Source organism: Pteronotus mesoamericanus, unplaced genomic scaffold (genome assembly GCF_021234165.1).
Source record: "Pteronotus mesoamericanus isolate MK-2021 breed Mesoamerican mustached bat unplaced genomic scaffold, CSHL_Meso_final contig_163, whole genome shotgun sequence".
NCBI lineage: Eukaryota > Metazoa > Chordata > Mammalia > Chiroptera > Mormoopidae > Pteronotus > Pteronotus mesoamericanus.
In genome coordinates, this window is record NW_026555064.1 from 19,179,858 (window position 1) to 19,205,885 (window position 26,028).

Genomic DNA, 26,028 nt, shown 5'->3' on the forward strand with positions numbered 1-26,028 from the left:
GCGGTATAAACTGTGGACCTGCGGACTGAAACGGGCAGCGTGGTGCGGATTGGGGGACGGGGCGGGGCGGCGCGGCACCCCCGACGTGCAGCTCGGGGGCCAGTGGCGCTGAGAGGGGCAGGAACCCGCGCGACTTGCTAGGAGTTCCTGCACCGGGATCCACTCGCGTCTTTACATCCTGTGTGAGGGAGATAAGACCTCACAGCTGTGGTCATTTTGTTCATTGCTCTTAATTCACATTTACCCATCCATATTCGGGGAAATACTGTATTTAAAGCTTGCTTTAAAATGGCATAAAGGTTATAATGGAAAATAAACTATATTTTTAAGAAGGGCACACTCATGAATTTGTCAGAAAACAATCATGCTTCTTAAATATATACCATTATGTTTATTAGTTATGTGCAAGCCTCGTTACAGATTAAATGTGCAAATTTGTTGAAGGCACATACAGCTAAAAGACTTTTATTTTAATAAGCTCAGATATTTTACTATAATCAAACAACGTTCTTCTTTTTTAATCTTCATCCAAGGATATGTTTATTGATGTTAAAGAAACGTGAGAAACAGCGATCCGATCCGTTGCCAGCTGTACCTGCCCTGACCGGGAAGCGAACCCGCCACCTGCTGGTGCACCCGGCTAGGCACGGCCCGCCTTTCTAGTGGAACACACAGTTGTAGTTAGGTCACTAGGACTTAACTGGGCGCTTTCAGTGGCTGCGACAGCTTGAGGGAGAATAGATAAAAGTTCATGACTAGTTGAATTTCTGGTAGTGCATTACTCCTTGCTACATATAGACCAACGGTGGTGGTTCAGGGTGGCACCTTGTCAAATCAATTGCCTCTATGTTAGGAGAAGTAAAAAGCCTAAGGCTGGAGAAGCACCTGATGGGAGGTGACAGTGTAGTCGGCCACCTGGGAACCTGTTATAGAACGCGGGCCGCGTGGGCCGACTTAGGCACTCCCTGTGGCCCTAAGGACAACCTCATCCCCCTCGCAATGGTCAGAGAAGAGAGCCCCGGAGAGTGAGGCACACGCAGAGGGGCTTGACCTGGCAGCCGGCCAGTGAGTGGCCCGGCGGGTTCTAGACCTCGGCGAACCGGTCGGTCAGGCTGCCTGGGGGCCCCGGGAAGAGGCAGCGCGGCCTGCCGCTCCCTGCGGAAGCCTCGCTAGGATCCAGTGGAGCGGCCACGATCTTGAGCGCCCGCGGGCTCCAGTTAAAGGCCGCGTCCGGCCTGGCCCCGCCCCCGCCCGGCGCCGACGGGTTCCCTCCCGCCGCCCGCGGGGCTGCCCCGCCCCGCGCCGCCTCGTTTGCGGGCGCGGCCGCCTTCATTCGCCCGCGACGTGTCGCTCGAGTGACGTCACGGGCCGCGGCTCTTGTCATTGGTCTATTTCAATAGTCGCGGGATACTTGAACTGCAGGACCGGCCGCGGCTCCGGCGGGCTGCTTATTGGGTCTCGGGGTGTCCTTGTCTCTCCACGCCCGGCGGTGCCTGCCCCTTTTGCGGCCTCGCCGGTTCTCAGCGATCCCTGGCGGGAGGGCGGGCGGGCTGGCCCGGGCTGCGGCGGGCGGCTACGACTGGAGCGCTCCTTGGCGCGGCCGGTCGGCGGGACCGAGTGCACGCTGCTTGGCGCCGCAGGCTGATCCCGCCCTGCCCTCCGGAGCAGGGATGTTGGGCAGCTCTGCGGCCCGCGAGGCGGGCTCGGCGCTGCTAACAGTGCAGCAGACGGCACCCCACGAGGACCAGGAGAACATCAACCCCGAGAAGGCGTCGCCCGTCCAGCAGCCCCGGACCCGGGCGGGGCTGGCGGTGCTCAAGGCCGGGAACCAGCGGGGTCCAGCGCCGCCGCAAAGGCCCAAGACGCGAAGGGTAAAGAGAGGGGAAGTTTTGCATGGGTTTAGCAGGCAGAGTTGGGCGAGAAAGCACCTCTGGTCTTTTAGGGAGATCTGGGTCTGGAGCCCCCTTGATCCCTGGTTTTTGGCGTGCTGGGATGGGGTAGTTTCGTCCTCCCATTACTCTCCCTGCCAGCACTGCGTTTGCCGCTTGTCTGCCCTGTTGCGGTTTTTTTCTCTAGATAATGGGGTGAAACCAAGCCCTGCCACATGAGTGTGGTCTTTGCCCGCCTCCGCGCCTTTCTCTTCGCTTTTAAAGCCCAGGCACTGCTTTGGGACCCGGACCTCCTACCGCTTCCCAGTAGAGAGAAGTTAACTCTACTTTAGGAAAGATTACAAAAAATACTTGGCTTTCGGTAAATTCCGCCATTTTACCGGAATTGCTCTGTTGCTCCACCCCAGGATGAAAATGTTTTTGCCATCTCTTTCCTAAACTTGTCATCTTTCGTCTGCTCCATCCCTCTTGTGGCCTTGGTTAGTTTTTCCATAATTCCACTTACTATGACACTCTCCCACCTTCCCACACATGCCTGTGACAAATTGGAACATCCCTTCTTTTCCTTGACTCAAATTTCTTTGCCCCCAAAAGTTAATTTTTCTGATAGAGTAGTTGAGAGTAAAAGCAGAGACTGAGACCCAGAAGGGGAAGAAAGCAAAATCTATTTAATAAGCTCAAAGCCAGTTACTGGTTTCGTTTTAGGCTGCACCCCTTAAGGATCTTAACGTAAATGATGAGCATGTCATTGGTCCTCCCTGGAATGCAAACAGTAAACAGCCTGCTTTTACCATCCATGTGGATGAAGCGGAGGAAGAGACTCAAAAGAGGACAGGTGAATCCAGAAGCACAGAATGTGAAGATGGCCTGGCATTTAATTCAGCTATTGCGTTACCTGAACCAAGAAAACCACTGGTACCTCTTGATTATCCAATGGATGGAAGTTTTGGTAAGTTTTAACAAACATCTGTATTTAATCAGTGTAACCACAATTATTAAATAAGTTGGATTAATGATATTTTGCATGTGCAGGCGTTATCTTGCCCAATCCTTACTATATAATGAGTTAGGTTTAATGTCACATGTTTCAAAGGGTGTGACTTATCTCTGACCCCCACAGCTAGTACAAGACCCAGTGACCTACAAAAGGACCCAAACCCTAACTGGGTACTCTGCCAAGCTCATGAATTTAACTGTATCTCAAACACTGATTCGAATCTGACCCCAGAAATGTTCCCACTGTTGGGAGAGTAATTTCAGCTGGATTCCTCACCAGGACTCCCTGTGCACACCCCCTCATGGAGGGCCCTGTGAGGGTGCAGATTCTGTGTGTGACACCCAACCCTCCCCGGCCTGAGATCCAGCTTCTGTGAAACCAGCCTGAGCAATCCTCGGATACCAGACAGGAACAGGGTCCTCCTGTGAGCCGGGAGTGGAGCCATGGGCACTTGCCCACAGCCGCGCACGAACAGGGGAGCGGCGAGGCAGCCGCGCACAGGCCGGGCTCCCGGCACCTCGGCTCTGGGGCCGCCGCACAGCCCACGACAGCCCATCTCATTTTACTCTGTTGCTGGGGGGTGGGCCGGAAGGAGCAGGAAAGTCCTTTGGCATTAAAATAATTTACGTGTTTTTATTTAAAATTTGCAACAAATTTTAACCTCAAAGTGAACCTTGAAGTGGAAAGAATAATGGATGATGTTTTTACTTCAGAAGATAATTTGAAATCACACAAGATGACACTTGTTGAACGTGGTGTTAGTCCTGCTCAGTCGTTGCCTAGCGTGCGCTTTGACACCGGCTTCGGGGTCTGCGAACTTTCAGGGGAAACCCTAGGTATCACCTCAGAACCTGGGTTCTAACCGTCCTCGTAGAACCGCAGTGTCACTGTCCCATGGAAGGTGAATGCTACTCTAACGTGATACCTGGTCCTCCTCCTCATTTTCCTGTTAGTGGCCTATGAGTATTTTTTCTTGTTAATTAAAATCACTCTAAAGCTAAGTGGACAGAGGTACTGAACACCAGAGTGAAATATTCTATGTAATTTGTCATGGGTGCAATGCATGCTTTGATCGCGCGGGACTCCTGCAAGGACCATCACTTCGGGCTATTAAAAAGATTAAACTGTGACTGTAATCGTACTTTTGAATTCCCGCAGAGTCACCACACACGATGGACATGTCGATCGTACTGGAAGATGAAAAGCCAGTGAACGTGAACGAAGTCCCAGACTACCACGAGGACATTCACACGCACCTTAGGGAGATGGAGGTAAGGGGCCTCAGAACGCACTCGCTGCGCTGCGGTGTGATCCCTGGGGAAATGGGAGTGAGAGGGCGTTTTTAAGGTTTTCACCTGCCGGTCCATCCCTCTACTGCTATGCTTAGGCTCTAGCATATAGCGGGTTTGTTCATGTAGAATAACCTCACCGCAGCGTCTAACGCTATGCTAAGCAGCTTTCTCAACAGATGAGATGTAAGCCTAAAGCGGGCTACATGAAGAAACAGCCGGACATCACCAACAGCATGAGAGCCATCCTCGTGGACTGGCTGGTTGAAGTAGGAGAAGAATATAAACTACAGAATGAGACCCTGCACTTGGCTGTGAACTACATCGATAGGTTCCTTTCATCCATGTCTGTGTTGAGAGGAAAGCTTCAGCTTGTGGGCACTGCTGCCATGCTGTTAGCCTCGTAAGTCGGCTTGGTTTGTTGGCTTAAAAGTGATCAGTGCCTTTCTGTGTGGGGAAGAAACGTGGTTTTTAAGAGTGTGACCTAACGTCACACAAGGCAGAGTCGCCCACCACCTCGGCGGTGACAGGTGTGGAGGAGGCTGTTCTACTTTAGGGCGTAACTTCTCCCGATCTGGGTGCCAGGGTGCCTTGGCGAAGGGGCGTGCAGGCTGGCTACATTTTGACACACTGAGACTAGGTTACCGAGATTGAAAACGTGGTTCCTTCCATTAAAAAAGTGCTTTCCAGCATATGAGCAAAATCTTACCTCCTCCCCATTAAGACATGGAAACTTAATTTTAAAACTTAAACATAAAATGTTTACTTTTCTAAGAAAATGTCCCAAATGTTCAGTTACTTGGCGGACTCGGGCACCGTTCCTGTCCTGGGAAGTGCCGGGCCTCCCGTTTCCTTCCGTTGACTGCACTGGGGGAGGCGTCTCCACGCCCCTTACTGCTCCGGGTGTTCAGGGTGACACTTACCCAGTCTCTGCTGGACACGGTCAGTTCTCAGCGGAAACAGGCCTTTGGAGTGTGTAGGTTTTGGATTCATTGCATGTATTCTGCTAGAGGGGTTTCAGAACTGGGATACTCGCGCATCTCTTTTAGGACTGACAACTTGAAACTTTTTCCATTGCAGAAAGTTTGAAGAAATTTACCCCCCAGAAGTAGCAGAGTTTGTGTACATTACAGATGACACCTACACCAAGAAGCAGGTCCTCAGAATGGAGCACCTCGTCCTCAAAGTCCTCGCTTTTGACCTGGCTGCGCCAACAGTCAATCAGTTCCTCACCCAGTACTTCCTGCACCAGCAGCCTGCGAACTGCAAGGTTGAAAGTTTAGCAATGGTAAGTCCTTTTTATGTTGCTGAAGTAAGGTTCTTCAGGCACCATTAGGGGCAAGCCCCAGTTTTATGATACAGCCTTGGTCAAGGGGTTTAGTGTGTCGGGCAGATTCATGCTGCAGTATGGGAGAAAGCCTACCAGTGACAAAAGATGGTAGAGATTAAAGGCTTGGGACATGCTAGCCAGCACAGTTGTGTTAAAAGTGATTAAAAGAGGGGCCCCGACTCGTGTGGCTCAGTTGGTTGGGCGTCATCCCGCAAAGCAAGAGGTTTGTCGGTTCAGTGCCCGGTCGTAGGTCCAGTCCCCACCTGAACACATGGGAGGCAACCAACGGATGTCTCTCTCCTTCTCTTCCTCCCTCCCTCCTCCTCTCTCAAAAAATCAATAAATAAAATCTTTAAAAAACAAGAAGTTATAAAAAGAGGGAAAACAGGGAGAGGATGGAACAAAACACTGAGATAGTGGACGTGTCTAAACGTGGGGCAGCAGGAGAAAATGAGGTCGGAAGGCGGAGATCTGAGGTCTGAATTCCAGGTCTCGCGGTCACCGAGCGCACCCCTTTCCGTTCCAGTTTCTGGGGGAGCTGAGTCTGATAGACGCTGACCCGTACCTCAAGTACCTGCCCTCAGTCATCGCCGGAGCGGCCTTCCACCTCGCGCTCTACACAGTCACGGGGCAGAGCTGGGTACGTATCGCGGCTTGCACGCGGCCTCGCCACGGCAGCACTGGGGCCAGAGAAGTTCAGTGACTGTCCTATACAGTTGGCAGTTGTCTAGGTGTACTGACCTGGAAGAACGGTTCAATACTGTTTCAGCGTGATAGGCAGAAAGTGTAGTTATCACTCAGATTTGAACGGTGTACTTAAAGAATCCTGGCCGTCCAGCCAGCTGCAGGGAAAGGAGTAACATCGATCCACGCCCGTGGGAGAGGTGGCACGCTGGCCTGAGCCAGCTGGAAGACCCGTTGGTGCTAGTACTGAAGGTTGACAAACTCAAGCTCAGTGCCAACCATTAACCTCAGTGCTGCTCCTACAAGCACCTCCACGGTGTTCTCCCCCTCCCTCCTGGCAGCCTGACTCCTTGGTGCAGAAGACGGGGTACACCCTGGAGAGCCTCAAGCCCTGCCTCCTGGACCTGCACCAGACCTACCTCAGGGCCCCGCAGCACGCCCAGCAGTCGGTCAGAGAGAAGTACAAGCACCCCAAGTAAGACGGGGCCTGGGGGCTTGGGAGAGGCTGGCTTTTCCGGGCTACCGCGCGGTCGGAGGCCCTCGGCGCTTGTGTCCCACCGAAGGGTTCCCGGCAGCCGTCCTTGGAGCAGGCCAGGCGGCTGTGGCGAGCCGCTGTGGGGGGCCGGGGGGAGGATTGGGGCACACTGGTGCTTGGGGACCAGACAACAGCTTCATCCTCCTTTATGTAGCCAGATGGACAGAAACGGCGCCTCGCAATGAAGGTTTCCTGAACACAGGCTTTTCCTTCTCCCAGGTACCACGGCGTGTCCCTCCTTGTCCCGCCGGAGACGCTGCAGGTGTAGCGGCGGGAGGCTGCCCTCGCCACCGGGCCCGACTCCCTCCCTGGACTGGGGCGCGGTTCTCATCCGGGGCCTTTACAGTCACTTCTGAGTGTGAAGTTATCGTCAAGTACAAATTATGGTATCCATTCCTTTTAAAGTGGTTTTAATTTGTATATCTTTTGTACATGTAACTATCTTAGATATATGCCTAATTTTAAGTGGTTTTGTTGAAGTATTAATGATGCCAACTGTCAGGGTAGTAAGAATAAGAATTAATAAATTGATTTAGAAAACTTGGATTTTGTAAGTCAAATTTAATTTGAGGTAAAAATTTGACTTCAGGATTTCACTCGGAAAAATTTCTCCTATGGGGACTAGGAAGACTTCTAAAATATTTAAAAATTTAACTATATTTTATAGTTTCAGGAAAACAGACAATAGTTCTGACATTTTCTTAAGAATCTAGGCCATTTGCTGACTCACATAATCGAGGCCTGTCTGGAATAAATCTGCTTATTTTTGGGTCGTGATGATCCTAGACTCTTTGGGCCCTTTGGACACTCTTAAGAAATGCTTCTTCACTCCTCAACTTTTACACTTTACTAATGGGACAATTATTTAAACCTGTTAAGTTCTCCAGAAGTTTTATTAAAAACAAAATGTAAAAACTATATAAAGAAATGGCTAGATTTTATAATGGATTTGTGAATAAAATACCCACGGTTGCTAGCACTTAAATAAATATCCTTTTAATAATTATATACACAAATACAACCATGTGAGCTTTAATTAGCAGGTCTCTTCTTTTTTCTCTTCTTCACTGGCTTTTTACTTGGTGCTTTTTCTTGTTTTGCACTGATGGTCTGCGTTCTGTGAATGAAGGGAAAGCACAGTTTACTAATAGCGTCAGCACCGCAAGCTGATTCCGTGGGCAACCCCATTGTGACTGTTGGGTTCTGGAACCACAGAACAGGAGGCCTTACCCCGCGCCCCCCCCCCCCCCCGTAGAAAGTAACGTTTGCCGGCTATGAGTAAAATGCAATGGCTTTGAAAGGCATCCAACAAGAAGTTTTACTGATTTAGGTGCTAGTGCTTATAAACCTCAGGCTGAAGACCCCAAAGAGCAGCTAGATTTCTAACGAAAGGTACGTCTCTTTGTTCACAGTGGGGCCAGATGAGAATAGGGCCAGAGGAAGGAACCAGAAGTCGTTACCTTACTTTCCTCGGACTCTTGCCTGGTTCTAGGATGATCATGTCCTCCTCTTCACTGTCCGACAGCACTATGGGGGCATCTTTAGGGGGACATTCAGAAAGCAGCGTAAGCACAGGCAGGCCTCGCTCGCTGTGCCTCGAAGATCATTTGTTTTCCACAAACTGAAGGTCTGTGGCAGCCCCAAGTTGGGCAACTCAGTTCTATCAGCAGTGTTTTTCCAACCGGCTCGGGTGATGGCTAGCGTTTCTTTGCAGTAAGGTATTGTTTCAGTAAGGTGTATGCGGTTTAATTGACTGGGAAGCCAAAAAACGTGGGCCGCGCCGCGCCGCGAGGGTCTGGCTGCGAACCCGCGGCATCTCTGAGGGTGGCTTCCGTTCTCTGCGGAAGTTTCCTCTCTGGTTTCCAGGTGGCACCTCGAAACCGCATCTCCTACTACGAACGGCCCAGGCCGCTCCGGGTGCAGGCTGACAGGACGCCTTGCTTCCTCCCTTCCCTCACGGAGCCCGAAGCCCTGGCACAGCATGGGCTTTATTCCCCAAACGCTCCCGGACCACGCCATCGTTCGGTCGCATCCCAACAGAAGGCAGGGGACCTCCACACTTCGCAGACAGACGACACGCAGCCCCTCGCAGGGCCAGCGTGGGGACCGGATGGCACGCCGCCCTCGGAGGTGCCACCGTCTATCTGGAAGGGGCCCATTCTGAACATCGAAATTTTAATTTACCCTATTATAAGCAACACTGGAAAGAAAATGCCTAGAAACAATGATTCACATTGCTTCTAGGTCAGTGCGCACATACATTCTGAAAGATTTTTGTTAACTCCCCCCAGAATTACTGTTCCAACTTACACTCCCAGAAACAGGAGAGGAGGAAACCCCTCTGCCACACAGCCTTGCCAGTGCCGGGGTCTGCAGTTGAGAATTACTTTGTATCTTTTGCTCACTTCTCTCTTGAGCCTTCACTAATGATATGTAATGTGAATTAACCCTTTCCTCCGTTGGTTGTTGGTTTATCAGTTTATATTTTGAGTTCTCAATTAGTTTCTACCTTTGTTCATGTGCTTTAGAAAGACTATACCAATTATCTTAGGCCCACCATTACTATTTAGTTGAAATTACTCCTCTTCACATTAATAGAAGATCCTAGCTATTAACCTTATTAAGCTTAGAAAAACAGCTCACAAATACGTAAGGGGCACATGCGAGGCTGCTCACTGGCATGGAAATAGTGGGAAAGTGTTGTCAACATACAGTTACTGTCAATAAGGGAATGACTGAACCAGCGAGGGCCATCCAACACGCCAGGATGCTGTGAAGCATTTACAGACAGGCTGACGTGCATGTGACCCCACAACAAGCCTGCAGCTTCACTTAGGGTGAGGGCACACACGGACCAAGACCAGGAAGAGTGATGTCCAGCAGAGCGACCTGGGAAGGCAGCGAAGGTCCCGACCCGTGGGGCTGTTTTCGTACAGGAGGCCCCGCGGGCTCAGCCACGCTCACCGGCGAGTCTCGCCTCCTCCTGGCAGGCAGCCTTGGGCGGCGCACGGACTCCGGGGCGCTCCCGGCCCCGCGCCCCGCGCCCCCCTGCAGTTGCTGTTCCCGCTGCACAACCCACCACCCACGATCCGTTCCCAGCACGGACCAAGCACAACACTGGCCTGCTTAAAAGAAAACGTCCACAGGCACAAGCGGTTTCTCCAGCACTACGGCCTTCACAATGCCAGGGACACCCAGAACCACCCGTATTCCAGGTAATTCCAGCTTGGTACTGATACCACTCTCACGTGGTGGCCACATGACGCTACTTAACTTTTATGTTAACCAGAGTTAAGGTTCAGGGTCCAGTTCTCAGTCACACAACCCACATGTCAAGTGCTCAACAACTGCACGTGGCTAGCGGCGCTGTGCTAGGGCACACAGGAACCGGACGTTTCTGATTCGCGGAAAGCGCTACTCAAGAGCACAATTCTATAATGTATGTTACGTTTCCGTCTAGAAACCACGTCAAGAAAACAGCACGCAGGGGTAAGACCTTTAAGGAACCTCCCTGTGATCCAGACAGACATATATAAAAGAGAACGAAACATTTTTCAATTGAAAATGCGACTCTGCACACACACCACAGAGCTGCCGCTGCCCCACAAAAGGTAAGCGTGGTCACTGGAGTGAAGAGTGCACGTGGCTTCAACAGTTCAGGTCAAATTTAAATCAAAATATTTCACCCCTCTAAAAAGAGGAAGTACTAATATATAAAAATAAGGTCCCTATTTTAGGGACATCTATAAACAGGGCTAGAACATATCTACATATGAAGCATATATAACTTATGCCTGTACATGTATGTAATATAAAGCGTATAATGCATAACAAAGCCACGAAGCAGCGCCTACCCCGGCTGCCAGCGCTGGGGACGTCCACGTCCGTGGCCACTCTCACGCTGTCGAGGACGATGGCTTCGTCACTGCCTCCTCCCTCCTCTTCCTTCTCAGAGTCTTCCAGGTCGCCCCAGGAATTTTCTATTCCTTCTCCAATCTGGGCGGTGCCCGGGGTCCAGAGCACAGGGTTAGATACACTTGCCGGTTAAGGAAGCGGAGCGACAGGCAAGGCCGCCGGGCGCGGCACCGACAGAGAAGGGGTGGAAGGGCTCTCCCTTCAAGGCCGGAGCGAGCCTCAAACTCCCGAGGAAACGGACTAAGAGCTACACTGAGGACACTGCACAGCGAGGAAAAGTAAAACGTCTCGCCTCCAGCGGGGCTTCCACGGGCATGTGGTGAGGAAGCGCGTGAATAGGACAGGGACAGATTCGGTGAAGGAAGGAAAAATGTCGAAAACATCATGTGCTAGTGGATGGAAGGCTTGACCATGCTGCTGAAATTAAAGAACCATTTTCCAAGGGAAAATGAGATGCTCTAAATTGGTTCTTAACCTAAGCACGTGCAGGGCTCCGCAGGACGGCTGGAGAGGAGGTGGGCGTCACACCACCTGGTAGCCCCAGCGTTCCCTCTCAGGAAGCGCAGCGCTTCAGAAGACAAATTTCAGCGCGCGCACCCTGCACATGCGCCTAACAAATGCCACAGTGCTCTCAGTCTTGTTACGGGGAAGAGACAACAAACAAACAAACAAAACAGGCCCAGCTGAGGATACACTTCAGGAGGCGGCGCAGCTTCCGCGATGATTTCCTCTGCTTTCTCCTCCACGTCCGACGTGTCCACAGGGGCCTTCTCCATCCTAAACGCCGTGATCCTGTGATTTGCTATAGACTCCGCAAAGCCAAACTTCCCCCCTTCTTTCCTGCGTGGGGTTTTTGGGAGGGAGGGTAGTGGGGGGGGGGGAATGGGGTAGACAGCAGATGGAAAAGAAGACAAGTGAAAAGGTTAACTTCTGATGGATGAGAAATACTGGAATAGCTATTTGACTAAGGTACCTTCACCAGCGTCTGACACCTGTCGAGAGGAGTAACACCAGGCCCCCCTCGTCGCCATTTACTGGCCCAGGCACTCGCACTGCTCGGCACCCACAGCCCATCGCTCTCCAGCCCTCTGGCCAGCCGCGTGGGCCCGCGCCCGCCTCCCAGCGACAGAGACGCCGCCTGCTGGGCCACAGGCCCTGCTTCCTGGCACGTGCTGAGGCGGCGGAGCAGCCCGGTTTGTGTCCTTTTTTGCTAATGTGAGTTACCAGATTCTTTTTTCCTAAGAAAATGTTTAACTTTTTTTTTTAAGAAAAATACTATGTGGCTTTTCAATACAGATTGTTTAAATTGGAATACACAACTGGTTCACTCAACTTTCCAAAAACATCGGGTAGAGTCGACTGAAATTAACAAGAAAAGATCCAACTGTGTGGTTACCCTGGGGCAAGAAGGATCCTTAACAGAAAAATCTATAAAAACACCATTTAGTTCTAACAATATTAAACCTACCTCACTTTCTCGTCATTCTCCAAAGCCTTCTGTATTAGCTCTGTAATTTCTGCCACTTTCACGCCAGCGATTTTACTGCACCTCAAAACCTATTTATAATAATGAATTGTTATTTAAAGACATTGAATAAAGAAATTCAAGGTTTTCTCTAACAAAACCAAGAACACGAGATTAGTTTTTCTAACTTTGTAATTTAAGCCTGACTTTTTTTCAAATATGAAGTTAATACAATGTAAACACAAAGCAAATTGTGAGAGTTGTTTCAAAACATCCGAAGGACAAGCAGGTTAAGGGAACAGCCCTGGAAACGTGCTTGTTACGCTACGGAGCAGCCGTGAAGAGGCCCCAGGCCCGCACCGCAGGCTCAGGGCGCCCGACCTCCTCCCGGGCATGGGCCCCAGCCCCGGCCCAGCCCCGGCCCAGCGGGGCTGCAGAGCACCCGGGAGCTTTCAGGAAGCAAGTGTCCGTCCTCGGGCTTCAGAGGCCAAAGGACCGGTCCCTCCGGGAACAGGGACCTGGGAGGGGCACGATGCCGGCAGAGATGGGCGCCACACAAAGCCTGGCTCTACTGCGCACTTGACACAAGCTGTGCGGTGCCACCCAGCAGCTTGTCCTGTGCTCTGCTAACACGGTCTCGACAGTCATGTTGCCCCTATTTCACAGATAAAGAAACTGAGGCGTGGAAACGGAAATCACTGGCCAAAGGTGAGTCAGCACAACACAGCGCCGGGACCCCACCTGAAGCGGCCCGTGCACCGGGGCGGCTGCCACGCGTGGCGCCCGGTGGCCTGTTTCTGGCCCCATGTCAATCCAACACGTAGCTGGGTTTGAGGGCTGCTTACTGTACCAAAATTCTAAAAGATATCTTTTAACCTCATTTCTATCTTTGACCCCTTTCTGTGGGGAGAGACATCTGAGTCTCTTCTTTCTCTGGAAAGTACAAAGTGCCCCTCCACCTGGAAGGGTCCAACTCTGAAGGGCCCCACTGGGGTCAGCAGGAAGGGAGGAAGACACCTCGTGGCCACCAGTCAGCAGGCCAATGACAGTCCTGAAGCCGGACTCTAACACATCCCAGAATCAGACACTGGAAATACCCTTGTTGGACGTTAGTCACAAAGAAAGAACAGGCTTCTGGGAGAAGAGACTGCTGGCCACGGGCCGGAGCACAGCACGGACCTGCTCGTTCAGCAGCATGATCCCGCCGCTGGACTGGAGGGTGCAGATCTCGCGGTGCTTGTTCATGGCGATGACCAGCAGGCCGTCCATGACGCGCTCCTCGCGCTCGCTGGGGTCCACCAACAGAAAGGTGCTGGAAGGAACATGCGGCGGGCCTGAGCACCTGGGGCCGGGCGCCCGTCCGCCTCCCACCAACGGGTGCCCCTCAGGGATGGCATTAACAGGGTCCACAGAGTGACGGTCTCAGCCTGGGGGTGTGAGTCACTTTCATGGGAAAAGATACAAGGGAATGTTTGGTCTTATGGCCACGAAATAATGCTAAGTGGATATTGTGAGTTACTGCACCAAAATCACATTAAGTTCCTAACAGTTTTATTTAAATGATATGTAATTAAAACCTGATGCTATCGCTTTGATTAAATAACCTGTGGCTCATTAATAAAGATGACTTGATTAATTTAAGTCTCCTTAGTGACCTGTCCTCGGAAGCTCTTCCAGGTTCTCCTAGTGGCTCACGTAACAAACGCTGTGTTTCGGCCCTGTCGCCTGGCAGCCTCCAGCCCCACGAGGCTACTGAGCCCCAGGACGTGGCCGGCCCACACAGACACGTTCTGTGCGTGTGCAACACTGGGTCCCCAAGATGCAGTAGGAATAGAGAAAGTAAAGCATTTCATGCATAATTTTTTTAAGACATTGATTACATATTAAAATATCTTAGATATATTAGGTAAAATACGTAAAACTTAAATGTACCCGATTCCTTTTACCTTTTTAATGTCTGGGAAATTTTAATTACAAACATGGCTCATGTACTTCTGCCTGCCAGTGCTGGCCTAGTTTCCTCTAATGCAATTCTGCCCTACAATGACTGAATGTTGAAAGCTTTTCCCTAGTTCTTATTCATAAAACTGTTCCAACATCTCATCTGTGCCTCCCTCTGTTTCTAAAATGGTGCAAGGCTCCAGCTCCTCCCTGCAGGACCATGCTGGGGACCGGGGACCAGGGACCAGGGACCAGGGACCAGGGACTGGGTCGCTGCAGCAGGAGGGATCAGCTGAGAACCGTGAGGAAACGGCCGGAGGCCGACAGCTCCACCACACCTCCTGCCGTGAAGTGTCCCCCGTGACGGCTCCCAGGCTACTGCAGCTCCCGCGCTTCAGGTCCTGCCTCCATCTATCCGCAGTAGTTCCCACTCCCCCTTCCCAAAATGGACCCCGACACGCAAGTCTCTTAACACCTGCAAATCGAGAGATGTGGCAAGATCACACACCACCACGCGGCAGTAAATTCATGAATTTATGATGTGCCTTGAAAAGACACAGGTGGAGTCCCTAAATTACAGAGTTTGTCATGTCTATCGAGAAAGCTCTTCGCCAACTAAAGCCCTTACAAAGGAAGGGCTAAAATTATAAATGCAAAGCTCTTCTCTGAACCATGAGCAGCTGGAGTATTACCGGAGGGCTTGTTCACCTGCCCGGGTGTCGCGGGAAACAGCCCCACTCCCGGCGGCCCCGCCCGCTCCAGTCGGGGCCAGGATGAGACTCACCCTTGCTGGAAGAAGGCAAAGCTGACGCAAATGGGCATGTGGTGGATGCTCAACGGCACGGGGGCCCGCTCCTCTGGAGTGTACTGTTAGAAAACAAAAGACAGGAGCTGCAAAAGCAATCACCCTGCACATCAAGTATTGAAGTACAAGATGACGTTCCTTGAGTCCTCAGTGAGTACCTAAATCGCTTCTTTCATAATTACCTATCTGACTTTGCCATTCATGTGCCTTTTAACTTTATGCATTTGTCAAGCGCTGTATTGAGAGAGACTGTACACACTGTAAGATCCACGCATTTTTAGTGCATTTGCAATACATTTATGGTTATGTAACTATCACCACAATCCAGTTTAACATTCCCATAACCCCCCCCTGCACCGCCCCCCCCACTTCCCTTGAGCCTGCTGCAGTCCGCCCTCACTTCCGGCCCCAGGCAGCACGGGCGGACTGCCCGCTCTGTAAACCTGCCTTTTCTGGGCACCGCACAGAAGTGGAGTCAAACCATTTTCAGCCTTTCACATCAGCCTCCTTTCAGCTTAGGACGCGTCATCCACCCTGCGGTGCGTGTCAGCAGTCCGGCTGGGCTCACCGCTGAGCTGCCTTCCGTGGCACGGACAGGCCATCCGGTTCTCCCATTCCCCAGCTGATAAACTGGACTGCTGCCAGTTTTTGGCCATTACAAATACACTATGAACAGTCACGTAAAAGTCTTTTGAGTGAGTGTATACTTTCATTCTTGAGTATGGAATGAAATACCTAGGATTCCATACCTAGCAATTTACTTTCGTTCTAGGTATGGAGTTTCTGGGCTGTAAACATTTACACTCAGCTTTTTCAGAAACTGCCAGGCTGTACCATTTTACAAAATACCATTTTACATTAGCACCAGCAGTAACTCCCAAGTGTTTTTTTTAACTGATACCTTTTTGTGTGTACTAATCACTCTCTACTTGTTTTTACTTCCTTACACCATCTGCCTTCTCTAAAAGGACATGTCTCCACTGTTGAAAAAGAAACCTGGGTCCCAACCTCTGAGTCTTTAAAAAGAGGCTGCTCCAGTCTGATGCCTAAAAGCAGCGCCCTCACTGGCTGCTCAGAGAACTTTACAGGAGATTTAAGAGACTTCAAAGACAACTCCGACCACCTGTAGTTTCTGCCTTGTGAACAAACTGTAGAACACACCTAACTTCCAGACAGTGAGACTCCCCCAGTAACAAGCTCATTCACCCACAGAGAGGTGCACGGCTCACGTCACGGGAGCCCACTCACCAGCGTGACTTCATCTCCTTGCACAGAGACGTCAGGTCTTCGGAAGTGACACAAGGCTACGATTGCAGCAATGCTGGCAGCATCAATAATATTCCCATCGTGGTTTAGTAAGTGTAGGTCCACACGTATTTGCCAAACCTGAATGCGAATTTAAAGCAAAAGTCAGTCCTACTGATCACGACTACTGGCTATTTAAAAGGAAAAGTAACACTATGTGCCAATTTTTCTCTGGCTGTTAAAATGTGGTTACTCCTTCTCTTGTTATCAATAAAACTCTACTTAGAAAAATGCTAAGCCAGACCAACAGCTGAAATACCAACAGCAGAGTCATTTGACAACAGTAAAATATATGCTCTAAATACGTAGAACCATTTTATATTTAATACTAACATTTCCCTAACTCCAAGCATTTATGATAATTTTACAAGTAAAACAAGACGTGCAAATAGGAAGCTTCACTTTCAAGCATGGAATGGGGAACAGCTGAGTGACTGTTCTGGAGTCAAAAACAATGGTCAAAATGCCCTCATCCAGAATAAAGTTCTGCTATTTTCAGGCTGAACAGTTTACAGAGAGTAAGATTTGCAATGTCAGCCTACCCCTGACTCATTGTGCAGTGCTATGGAAGTCAATAAACCCATCCAAATGAAGGATTTAATCCATTCTTCAGTTTGACATCCACAGAAAAAGAAAATATTACCTGTGTCTATCAACTCACTTAAATAACATAAGACAATAAACAAAAATATATGAAAAACCACAAGTTCTTTGAGTAAGACATTTTAACAAAAATGCAAGTTGTTATTTTCACAATGTTTTTTGTCCCTCTTCAGAGCAATGACATGAAGTGCTATGGGTGGCACTCAGGAACATCTGAAGTGAAGTGAGCCAGTGTGGAAATGAATTAAGCTTTGAGAATTAATGGGCAGATACAGGGATCCATGAACCAACAATATTCATCCTAAGATTAAGAACTCTGGGCACATTCCCCACCTTTTCACCAGCAACAACACAGAGAGATTCAGTGTCTATACACTTCGAATTTCTTAGACATCTTTCCAAGAGGCGATTCAACTTCACCAAGAGATCTGACTGCCTATGAAAATAGGAACGGGCTAATGTCATGAACTGTAACACCAGGCATTAAAACAATACCTCGCTGCAGTTACATTCTCCTCTGGTTAAAGCAGCTAGTTTAAGAAGATTTAAATACCTGCCAGGTTCAAAAGCCGGGGCAGCCATCTGAGAGAGTTCAAGGTTAAAAAATAGAATACCTTCTGTTGCCCTATTGAGTTTTGGAGAAACAAGTTCACAGGAAACCTGTCCAAGAACTCTGCAAAGATAAAGTGCAAATCTGTTGGCTATATACAGTTCCTTTCCAATTAAAAAACAAAACAAAAACTAATTACATTTCAACCTTACTCTGAGTAATAAGACAAAGACACTCAGCACGATGTATCATTAGAGGCTGCTATTATATATGAAGTAGAGTAAAATATATACAGGAATAAAATACATGGCATATCCAAAGAGATGACAAGAAAAAAATCTTATACTTACAATACTAATTATTCTGTAGATCCTTAAAAAAAAAAATTAATGACCTCAACTTTTCTTTTCTAAAACAAGTATCTATTGATACAAGAGAGCATGAAAACTCGAGATTTTTTCGGAGTTTTCCTTGGCATGGTTCACTGACACTATCAGACCAATATCTTCACGACTTCCAAATGGATATTAAAAACCAAATCCTCACATGACTCAAGAGGTAAGTAGCGTCTATTCACTGACAGGACATGCAGAAAAATTTAGTGCAATCAAGAACTATGTGATACCCATGTGACAGAAAATATACTTCTGATTAAAAATGTAAAGTGTTAACTACAAAACAAAAGAATCTTGCATTAAAGAAACGATACTTCTTTTTGGCAGCGAAACAAAGTACCGTGCAGACTTCCTAGCTGCTCTGTATACAACTGAGCCATTAGGTTCTGGAAAAGGTCCCCGCGCTGAGCTTCTATCCAGTTCGAATCTTTTGTTACCTTGTTTTCCCAAGCTCCACAATACAGCACCCGTAATCTGTTCCAAACGAGATCTTGATGCTCCTGTAGTCATAGGTTTGCCTGCCATCCAGGCGCTGTAAGCACAACAGTCACTCGCTCACTCCTTCAACAGCGGGCAGAGAGCAGCCGCTCTGGGCCGGGCCCTGGGCGCCCACCCACCCCCACTGGCAAGTGCGAACTGGGAGCCGGGGCGCTGGCAGTGGCTGGGGTGACTCGAGCCTTGACGAGAACACACTGGAGCCAAATAAAACCTGGGGGGCTGGGGACGCAGCAGCCGCCCCGCAGGGGTTCCCGGGGCCAGCGAGGGGCCAGCGAGGGCCCAGCCAGGAAGCTGCGGGCGGCCGGGCCACCCGAGGGCCCACGCACCCCCAAGGGCCCGGGGCCGTGTACCTTCTTCTCCTCGATAGCGCGGAGGAGGAAGCGGCGCTCGCAGTTGGAAAGCGGTGTCTCCTTCATGTTGGCAGTCCCGGGACCCACGGACAGCGTAACCCGTGGGAAAGAAACCCGAGCCTCTCCACGCGCGCCCCGGTCGCTGGCGGCGCAGGCGCTTACGTCATCAAGGCTCGACGGCGGGACTTGCGGAGGCCGCGGCGGCGCGGCGCTACTGCGCAGGCTCGGAGCGAGGCCGGCGCCGGCGGGAGTGGCCGGGCGAAAGCCGGCGGCTACGCGAGGCGCGTTTCCGAATCCAAATACCTATCTCTTTTACCTGAAAACGTAGCGGTGGAGGGGACCCCAAAAATAAGCAATAGAGGTAGAGATTAACTTCAGTGTCGAGCTGTCACACCGCACCCTTCCCTCAGTCGTAGCGGGGCGGGCTGGACAGGGGTGCCTGCCGCCTTGCAGGTGGGGCAGGTCAGGGTGGCCGCTCGGGCGCCGGGGGGCCGCGCGCGCGGCAGGTGCGGTGCAGGAACACCGGCAGGAGCGGGCGGAGGTGGAGAGTGGGGCACACGGAAGGTGAGCTGGGGTGCAACCTCGGAGACCTGAGACGGCGACAGGCGCTGAGAATGCCCCTCTGTCGTAACGAGTAGTGTCGTAACTACCCTCGGGAACAAAATGTGCTGTCACGCCTTTCCGTCCCTCCGTTAGGTTAAACCGGTGGACGGACTTTTATGGGCATGAAGGAACCTTGGTGTGTCGGTGCTGCCACTCAGTCGGCTCCTTTTTCTTTCTTTTTTTTTTTTTTTTTTTTTTTTTTTGAGCTGCAGCATCAATCATTATTAAAAGCAAGAGCTCGGGCCACCTGGGTTCGGATTTGATCCTGCCATTGGCTCGCGCTCGGCCCTGGCCAAGTTAGCCCACGTGCTTCCCTGTCCTCCTCTGCAGGATGGGAGTGACGGACGTGCATGTTATCACGAGGGGTAGAGACGAGTGAACGCCTGTGAAATGCTTGGAGCAGAGCCGGGCGTGGTGTGAGCATTAGGAACGAAGTGTTTGCGCGGTATTTTGCTTCCATTTGCTGCGGGGGTGAACGGCCGTGAACGCCCACACAGGCTCCATTCCGTCTCTTTGGTCTCTCTTCACTTTTTTTCCTACCGCGGATACAGTGTAATCTCACTTTGTGCTGTTTACAATTCATGAACTCGATAAACTCCCCACATATTTGTGAGGGCCTCCTGCGTCCTAAGAATAATTCAAGGGCTGGAGAAACCGGGTGGACAAGATCCTGTTCCTCAAGAAATTTATATTCTCTTTGGAGGAAATAAGTGGTAGAAACAAAAGAATAACACAAGTCACAAGCTGAGAGCTATCTGAGAATAGGGGTGCTATTTTAGGAGGGGTATTTGCAGGAAGGGCCCACTCTGTGGAGGTGACATTTCAGTAGCTGGATCCTCAGTGATGAGCCGCCGCAGTAGCATCTGGAGGAGCTGGAAAGTGTTTCGAGCAGAAGACACCACATGAGCCAAGGCTGAGACAGGCGCTGCTGCGAAGGCGGAACAGGGGCAGAAATGAGGTCCACAGGTTTGGATCGCTGGCTGATTCTCAGAAGAAGCAAGGGGATTGCAGGCTCCAGGGCATTAAAGTTCTCTAAACGGCATATGTTCATGTTTATAGTTCAGTTTCACAACAGAACTGGCAAAGTTCATCATGTAAACCTTGGGTTCTTTTAGTGGGTGTTTAGTAACTTCTCTTTCCCTTCAGAAATGAAATAGACCTTTACCGAGACAGGCTGTCCTGTCCTGGGAGGCAGCCTGGGTGTGGAGGAAGAATGGACTCTTTTGGCTTCAGATGGACTTTGGGTGAGTTACGTAATTCTGAGCTTCAGCTTCTGTATCTTTAGTTTGGAAATAATACACAGTTTGTGTTAAGTGGTCAGACTAAAAGCCCCTCACACAATGTTCTGGACACAACAGCTATTCAGTGTTAGTTTCCTTCCCTTTTTGGCTGGACAGGGCTTCCCGTGAAACTACCTCGGTTCGCCGGGGCAGCGTGCTCTCCGGGGTGGACGCGTGGTTACCTTGCCCTGTCTTTCCTTCCACTTCTGCAGAATTTCCACTGTTTCTTCCTCCTTCCGCTGTTATGTTGTTGTAACTTCAACACTGCAGCATTTGCTCTCGTTCAGGATAATCTGGGGGTGTCTAACCCATCCTTACTCCCATGTACACACCATCTTAAAATAGATGTACGTCAGGAAACTTTGAAGCACTGAAGGGACCTTTGTTTTATGCCAACAAGGGGGAAGCCTCTGAAGACTGCGGGGCCGTTCAGGCGATGCTGTGCAGTCTGCTCTTTAAAAGACTCAGCTTGAAGTAGGGCGTTAACCTGGATGACCTGCCTAAATGGAGCCTGGTTTTCTGCAAAACATTTGAGTATTCGCTCCTCTTTAGTGGACATCTGCTGCTTTGTCCTCGCCCAGCGCCCTTCTGTTTCTGCGGGAAATGTCCTTTCCCTGACCCCCAGGGATTCCCACGTCACTGTTAACAGCGGACGTGGGTGTGGCTGGGCCTTGCTCCCATGGCCCCGGTCCTCTCGCCTCACTGCCTCTTCACCCAGGCAGGGCCACACGGAGTCCTTCCGGCGGTCTTGACCCTGAACTCTGGGAGAGAAGAGCTCTTTCCTTCTCCAGGATGGCCCGCCCTGAGGGCCAGGCAAGTCGGGAACTGTCAGGGGCCACCCTGCCATCGCGTGGAGAGAACCTGTTTGAGCTTGAGGTCCGACCAAGGCAGCAGAACTGAGAAATAAAGGAGACAAGTGGAGCGCTTAGGTATACTCCACAGGGGTGCCGATGGTGGGTTCTGACGCTGGCTCCGCCTTTTTGAACTGTATTGTTTGGTTTTTAGTGTACCTCAAGATTTTTTGTTGAAACCACACCTCGTGTACAGGATAAAAGGAACTGGGTGACGTGGGCCCTTAGCTGTAAGATTTGCTCTCAGGCATTCGGTGAGCCTGAGCCCCGGGGCTGGGACTTTTACAAGTGGCTCTCAGTCTCCTGCCCCAGCCTCCGGAGGGTGAGACAGGAAGTCTGGGGGCGCAGGGTGGGTGGGGATGGGCCGGGTCTCCCCCTTCCTCCAGGACAGGTGGGCTCTCGTAAAGCCCCCGCCTGTTAAGCAGCGGGCTCTGGAGGAATCGATTCTCTTGAGGGCAGGTCTCGTTAAGAGGAACAGAGTGTTCTGGCCCTATATCAAGACAGATGCATCCCCCACCTTTGCGAGAAACGAGGGGAGGTGTTTCCCCCCGGGCTTCGCTGCAAGAGGCTGGCAGGGCTTCTGGGGGTGAGGCTCGCCTTTCAGTGCCCCCGGCTGGAGCTCTCACTCTCAGGCTTCTCTGCACGGAGCCTCCAGTGGCTGCTCCGTTGCCGCTTGGCTTTCCTACCCCAATGGTGCCTGGAGAGCTTTCTGTGCGTGAGCCTCTGCCCTGCTGAGTGCAGAGCCGCTGGTTTTCAGTTTGCTCATCCTGGGCGTGTGTGCGGACAGCAGTCCCGGTCCCGAGCTGACTGCGTGCTGGGCCAGAAACCGGAAGTCGCAGGAAGTGAAAATGGAGCCAGGTTCTCTCTCTTGACAAACGTGTGTGACGCTGACTACCTGTCAGACCCCATCTCAAGTGCCTAAGAACATTAACCCTAATAATTGCCCTACAGGGGAGGCAAAGCGGTTGTTTTACAGATGGGAAAACCCAGGCACAGAGAGGCCGAGCCACCTGCAGTGGGTCATACAGCTGGGAAGTCACAGGAGCGGGCCTCGTGCCCAGGAGGTCGGTCTCAGGACCATATCCAGGGTGAGGCCGAGAAGGGGAGGGGACTAGAGTCAACAGGGCTGCCATAGGTTTACCCGGTGACAGGTGATCACTGGAGTTAGTGGGGCGGTCACATCACAAGGTGCGAAAGTGTCCAACCACTGTATTGTACACCTGAAACTAATAACTGTGTTGCACACCAACTGTACTTAAAATAATTTTATAAAGAGACTGTAGTCATACCCAGTACACTGTGCTGCCTCATAGACAGGAGTTCGCTCGGATGCCAAGTGGGTGGCCTGCGCCTGAACCCTGAGCCAGTTCTCTCCCTTTCGCTGCACAGATCTTTGCTTCCTCTCTTGACTGCTTTGCAGTGGACACTTGTACAGAAAAGACAGTCACTGTTACTAGATTAGCCAACCTCAGTCTCTCGTGCTGAGACTTAGCAGGCAAGTAGCTGTGCACGGGTGAAGCAGGGCTCGCTAATGCAAAGAGACGCCAGAGGGCCGCCTGGAACCCCAAAGCTCTGGCGCAGGCGGGAGTCAGGTGACTTTCTCCAGGTCACACAGCCATTTAAGTGATGCTGTCAGGATTTGAACGGATGCTGTCTGGTTCCACGTCTGTGTGCTTAAGCCACACTCTCGACTGCCTCTTGATAATGACAGTTTCTACCTCATAGGTAGAACTATATTAAAAGAGGCGGTTATAACCCTCAGCATAGAGCAAGATGCAAAGTAAGAGCTCCATAAACGTTTGTTGAATGATTGACTCTGCAAAGTCGTAGTAAATTATATCAGAGTAAATAGAATGCCTGCATACTCTATTATGGCTAAATAATTAAGTTACGTTTCACCTTTTTAAGTCCCTGTGTATATTACATCAGCTTTGTAATCTGTTAGTCTAAAGACCTGTCGATGACCTATGTTGATAGGACACTGGATTACCTGGCGAAATTTGTTGGTACCAAGCCTGTGCTGGCTCCTGATGGTCACCTTCACATTTCTAAATGCTCACAGACCATCTGTTTGAGGATCTGTTTCAGAATTTTGCTCGCAATCAGTGTCAGGCTCATCATTTACATCTTTGCATTTTTGGAATTTGGGGAATTTCTAGTTCTCTTCAGGATGAAAATGCGTTCATTGGTTGATTCTTGCATGTGCCCTGACCAGAAACCCAACCCGCAACCTTGGTGTGTCTGAACAACACTCTAACCAACCGGGCCACCGAACCAGCCAGTTTCGGTTTTTATCAAAGTGCTGGGCTGAGTGCACTATATTCAAAAAGCATTTGAATCACAGCCAGCAGCTCCTATTTCAAACCCGTAATTGTATCCAATTGTGAGGCTGATCCAGGATAAAGTTAGATTACTCATCTGTTAGAGGAAATTTAGGTAGGATATGAGTCATGTACTGACATTCTTGTGCTATCTAAATAATTCTATTTTTTTTTAACTAAACCATATGTTTTAAAGGTGTGAAAAAAAATAAAATGTAAAACTTTTGTGCATCAAAACCCTGAACCAATCAGACCTTTTATCCATTTGCATTTCTGAGTTATACTTGGACTTTGAAATAGGTCAGTCATTTTCTTTGCAGTAAACCTTTCTCACTGCATTTTTCCTTAATAAATAATGTCTGATCACTTAGATATAGCAAGGAGATTAAGCTGCATGTGCTTTTCTTTTGTTCTCTGTCCAGATGGTACTGCCTAAAGCCAAAGGTAGCAGTAAAAGTTTTGAAACAGTAAAATGCATAGTCCACAATCCCCCTTCCTAAATTGTCGAAGGTCCATTGTAGGAGATGAGAGTTAAACTTCATAAGGTCATTTGGTCACATCAGCCTTTCATCTCAATATTTACCTGTAAAACACTTAATTTTCCGTTCCATTGGGAAGTTTGGGAACAGCAGGTAACTCGGGGTCGGGTCGCAGTGGGATGGATCTGGCCGTGCTGCAGAGCTTGAAGTCTGGCCCGCCCTGTTTCCCTTGGTGGGGGAGGGGAGGCTGCTGGGCCCCTCGGAGGACCGGTGCTGAGAGGAGGAAGCCCAGGGGGCCCTCGGGGGGGTCTCAGAGGGTCACTCGCCTGTGACCTGAGGATTTCAAGTCTCTGTGCGCGCGCGTGCATGTGTATGTGTGAGTTAATGGACTTGTCATACCTTCTTGTTAAAGTGATCATTGAGCCTCTTTCTTGACTTTTTAATATAATTTGATATCATTTACCTTCCTGAGATTCTTTCCCCGTGACTTTCATGATCTTCTTAAAATACTGTTTCTCTGCCTTCGGAGACTTCCAAACGCTCCGGGTTTCTCTGCCCGGTCTGGCCTTTCCTTTCAGTCCCTTGTCGGATCTCTTTTCCTCAGGGCATCTCCCACGTGTCAGAGTTCCAGGGGATTCCGCCCCAGAAAATGTCTCCCTTCGTGTGCGCTCCCCGGTTTTCCACCCCCGTGATCTCCGTTACCAGCAGTGCACTGGTCGCTCCCAGATACGTTGCCCCCCGGCCCCTCCTGCACGCCGGGCGTCGCCCGGGGCTCTGTGCACTTTCCTGTGAGCTCCTGCCGCCTTCCTTCCCAGCCTGTTCTGCCTCAGGCGGCCCCCGGTGAACAGGCTCGCCCCCAGAGCCAATAAGCTGGGGCGCCACCCTTGGCTCCTCTTCCATCACACACCCCGCTCCCCGTAAAGCACCACGTCCAGGGGAGGCCGCCTACTAAACCGCCCCCCATTTACTCGCTCCAGCCCCATCGCCGTGACTGCAATTCAGGCCATCGCATCTCCTGCATACATTGTCGTGTCAGCCACCAACTTAGCCCCCAGGCTCCGTGGTCTTCATTCATTTTCCAGGTTAGGTGCGATGCTCCTAAAACACAAATCTGTCCTTGCTGTTGTACGTACGACCCTTCTGCGACTCACCATTGCTTTTAGGATAAATTGCAAGCCCTGCACTGTGATCTAGTCCCTATTTACGTCCAGTCGCATCTGTAAACACCTCCGTCTTTATCTAACCTTCTGCTTCATTGAATAATTTTCAGTCACTCGAAGGCGCCAGGTTCTCTCCCACCTCCAGGCATTTTCGTTGGGGTCCTCCCCCAGCCTGGGTACTTTCCCCCCATCTTCTGCCTGGCCATGTCCTAGCCATTCTTCATGGGAGCCCGGAGGAAGCAAGAAGCCTCCCCTGGGACCGCGGGCTGGCCGAGTGCCCCGTGCTTCGGACCGTGTGCGGTGGATGCTCGCGGAGCTCCGCTTGCTGGCCGTGCCTGAGCGGCCCCAGCGGGGGAACCGGGGCCGCGCCCTCTCCGCTTGGCCGCACGAGGCAGGTGCTCCACGACCGCCGGGCCGGCGAGGAGAGCCAGAGCGGGGTGAAGACGGGCACCCACCGGCAGCCACAGCCCGCCCGGTGCTGCCCAGTCAAAGTCACCTTCCCCGCCCTGCGCCTTCCTCCTGGGTCCCAGGCACCGTTCAAAGCAGCTTCCAGGGGTTGAATTTTTTCAAAAGTCCTGAGTAGATGGGGATTTTCATGCTTAGATAAATAAGGTAACTTGCCAAAGATCAGACATGTGTTAATTGGATGTTTTCTCCTTTTTGGTAGGGGAGCTGTGAATATATACCCTGTCTAACAAGATAGGTTATTCTGTAAAAAAAAAAACAACAAAACACTATAATAATTGTGACAGCCTTCAAGGTTAAGGCTTTAGTTTCTCAGAA

The 26,028-nt window shown here is 50.7% G+C and overlaps 2 protein-coding genes across 2 annotated transcripts; one reads left to right on the forward strand and one right to left on the reverse strand.

Moving 5' to 3' along the window:
* Positions 1 to 1,670: 1,670 nt before the first annotated feature.
* On the forward strand, positions 1,671 to 7,006 carry CCNA2 (cyclin A2). The gene is made up of 8 exons (XM_054561975.1): positions 1,671 to 1,871; positions 2,595 to 2,838; positions 4,045 to 4,157; positions 4,355 to 4,578; positions 5,256 to 5,463; positions 6,032 to 6,145; positions 6,531 to 6,664; positions 6,944 to 7,006. Exons 1-8 carry the CDS (start codon positions 1,671 to 1,673, stop codon positions 6,990 to 6,992), a joined length of 1,287 nt encoding a protein of 428 aa, XP_054417950.1. The 3' UTR covers positions 6,993 to 7,006.
* Positions 7,007 to 7,700: 694 nt separating this feature from the next.
* Positions 7,701 to 19,126, reverse strand: EXOSC9 (exosome component 9). The gene is made up of 12 exons (XM_054563542.1): positions 18,552 to 19,126; positions 18,141 to 18,235; positions 17,312 to 17,431; positions 17,092 to 17,194; positions 16,099 to 16,236; positions 14,830 to 14,912; positions 13,284 to 13,416; positions 12,108 to 12,196; positions 11,333 to 11,479; positions 10,579 to 10,760; positions 8,185 to 8,263; positions 7,701 to 7,841 (listed from the first exon to the last, which is right to left on the reverse strand). The coding sequence occupies exons 1-12, from the start codon at positions 18,615 to 18,617 to the stop codon at positions 7,757 to 7,759; spliced, it is 1,320 nt and encodes a 439-aa protein (XP_054419517.1). The 5' UTR covers positions 18,618 to 19,126; the 3' UTR covers positions 7,701 to 7,756.
* Between the last annotated feature and the right edge of the window lie 6,902 nt (positions 19,127 to 26,028).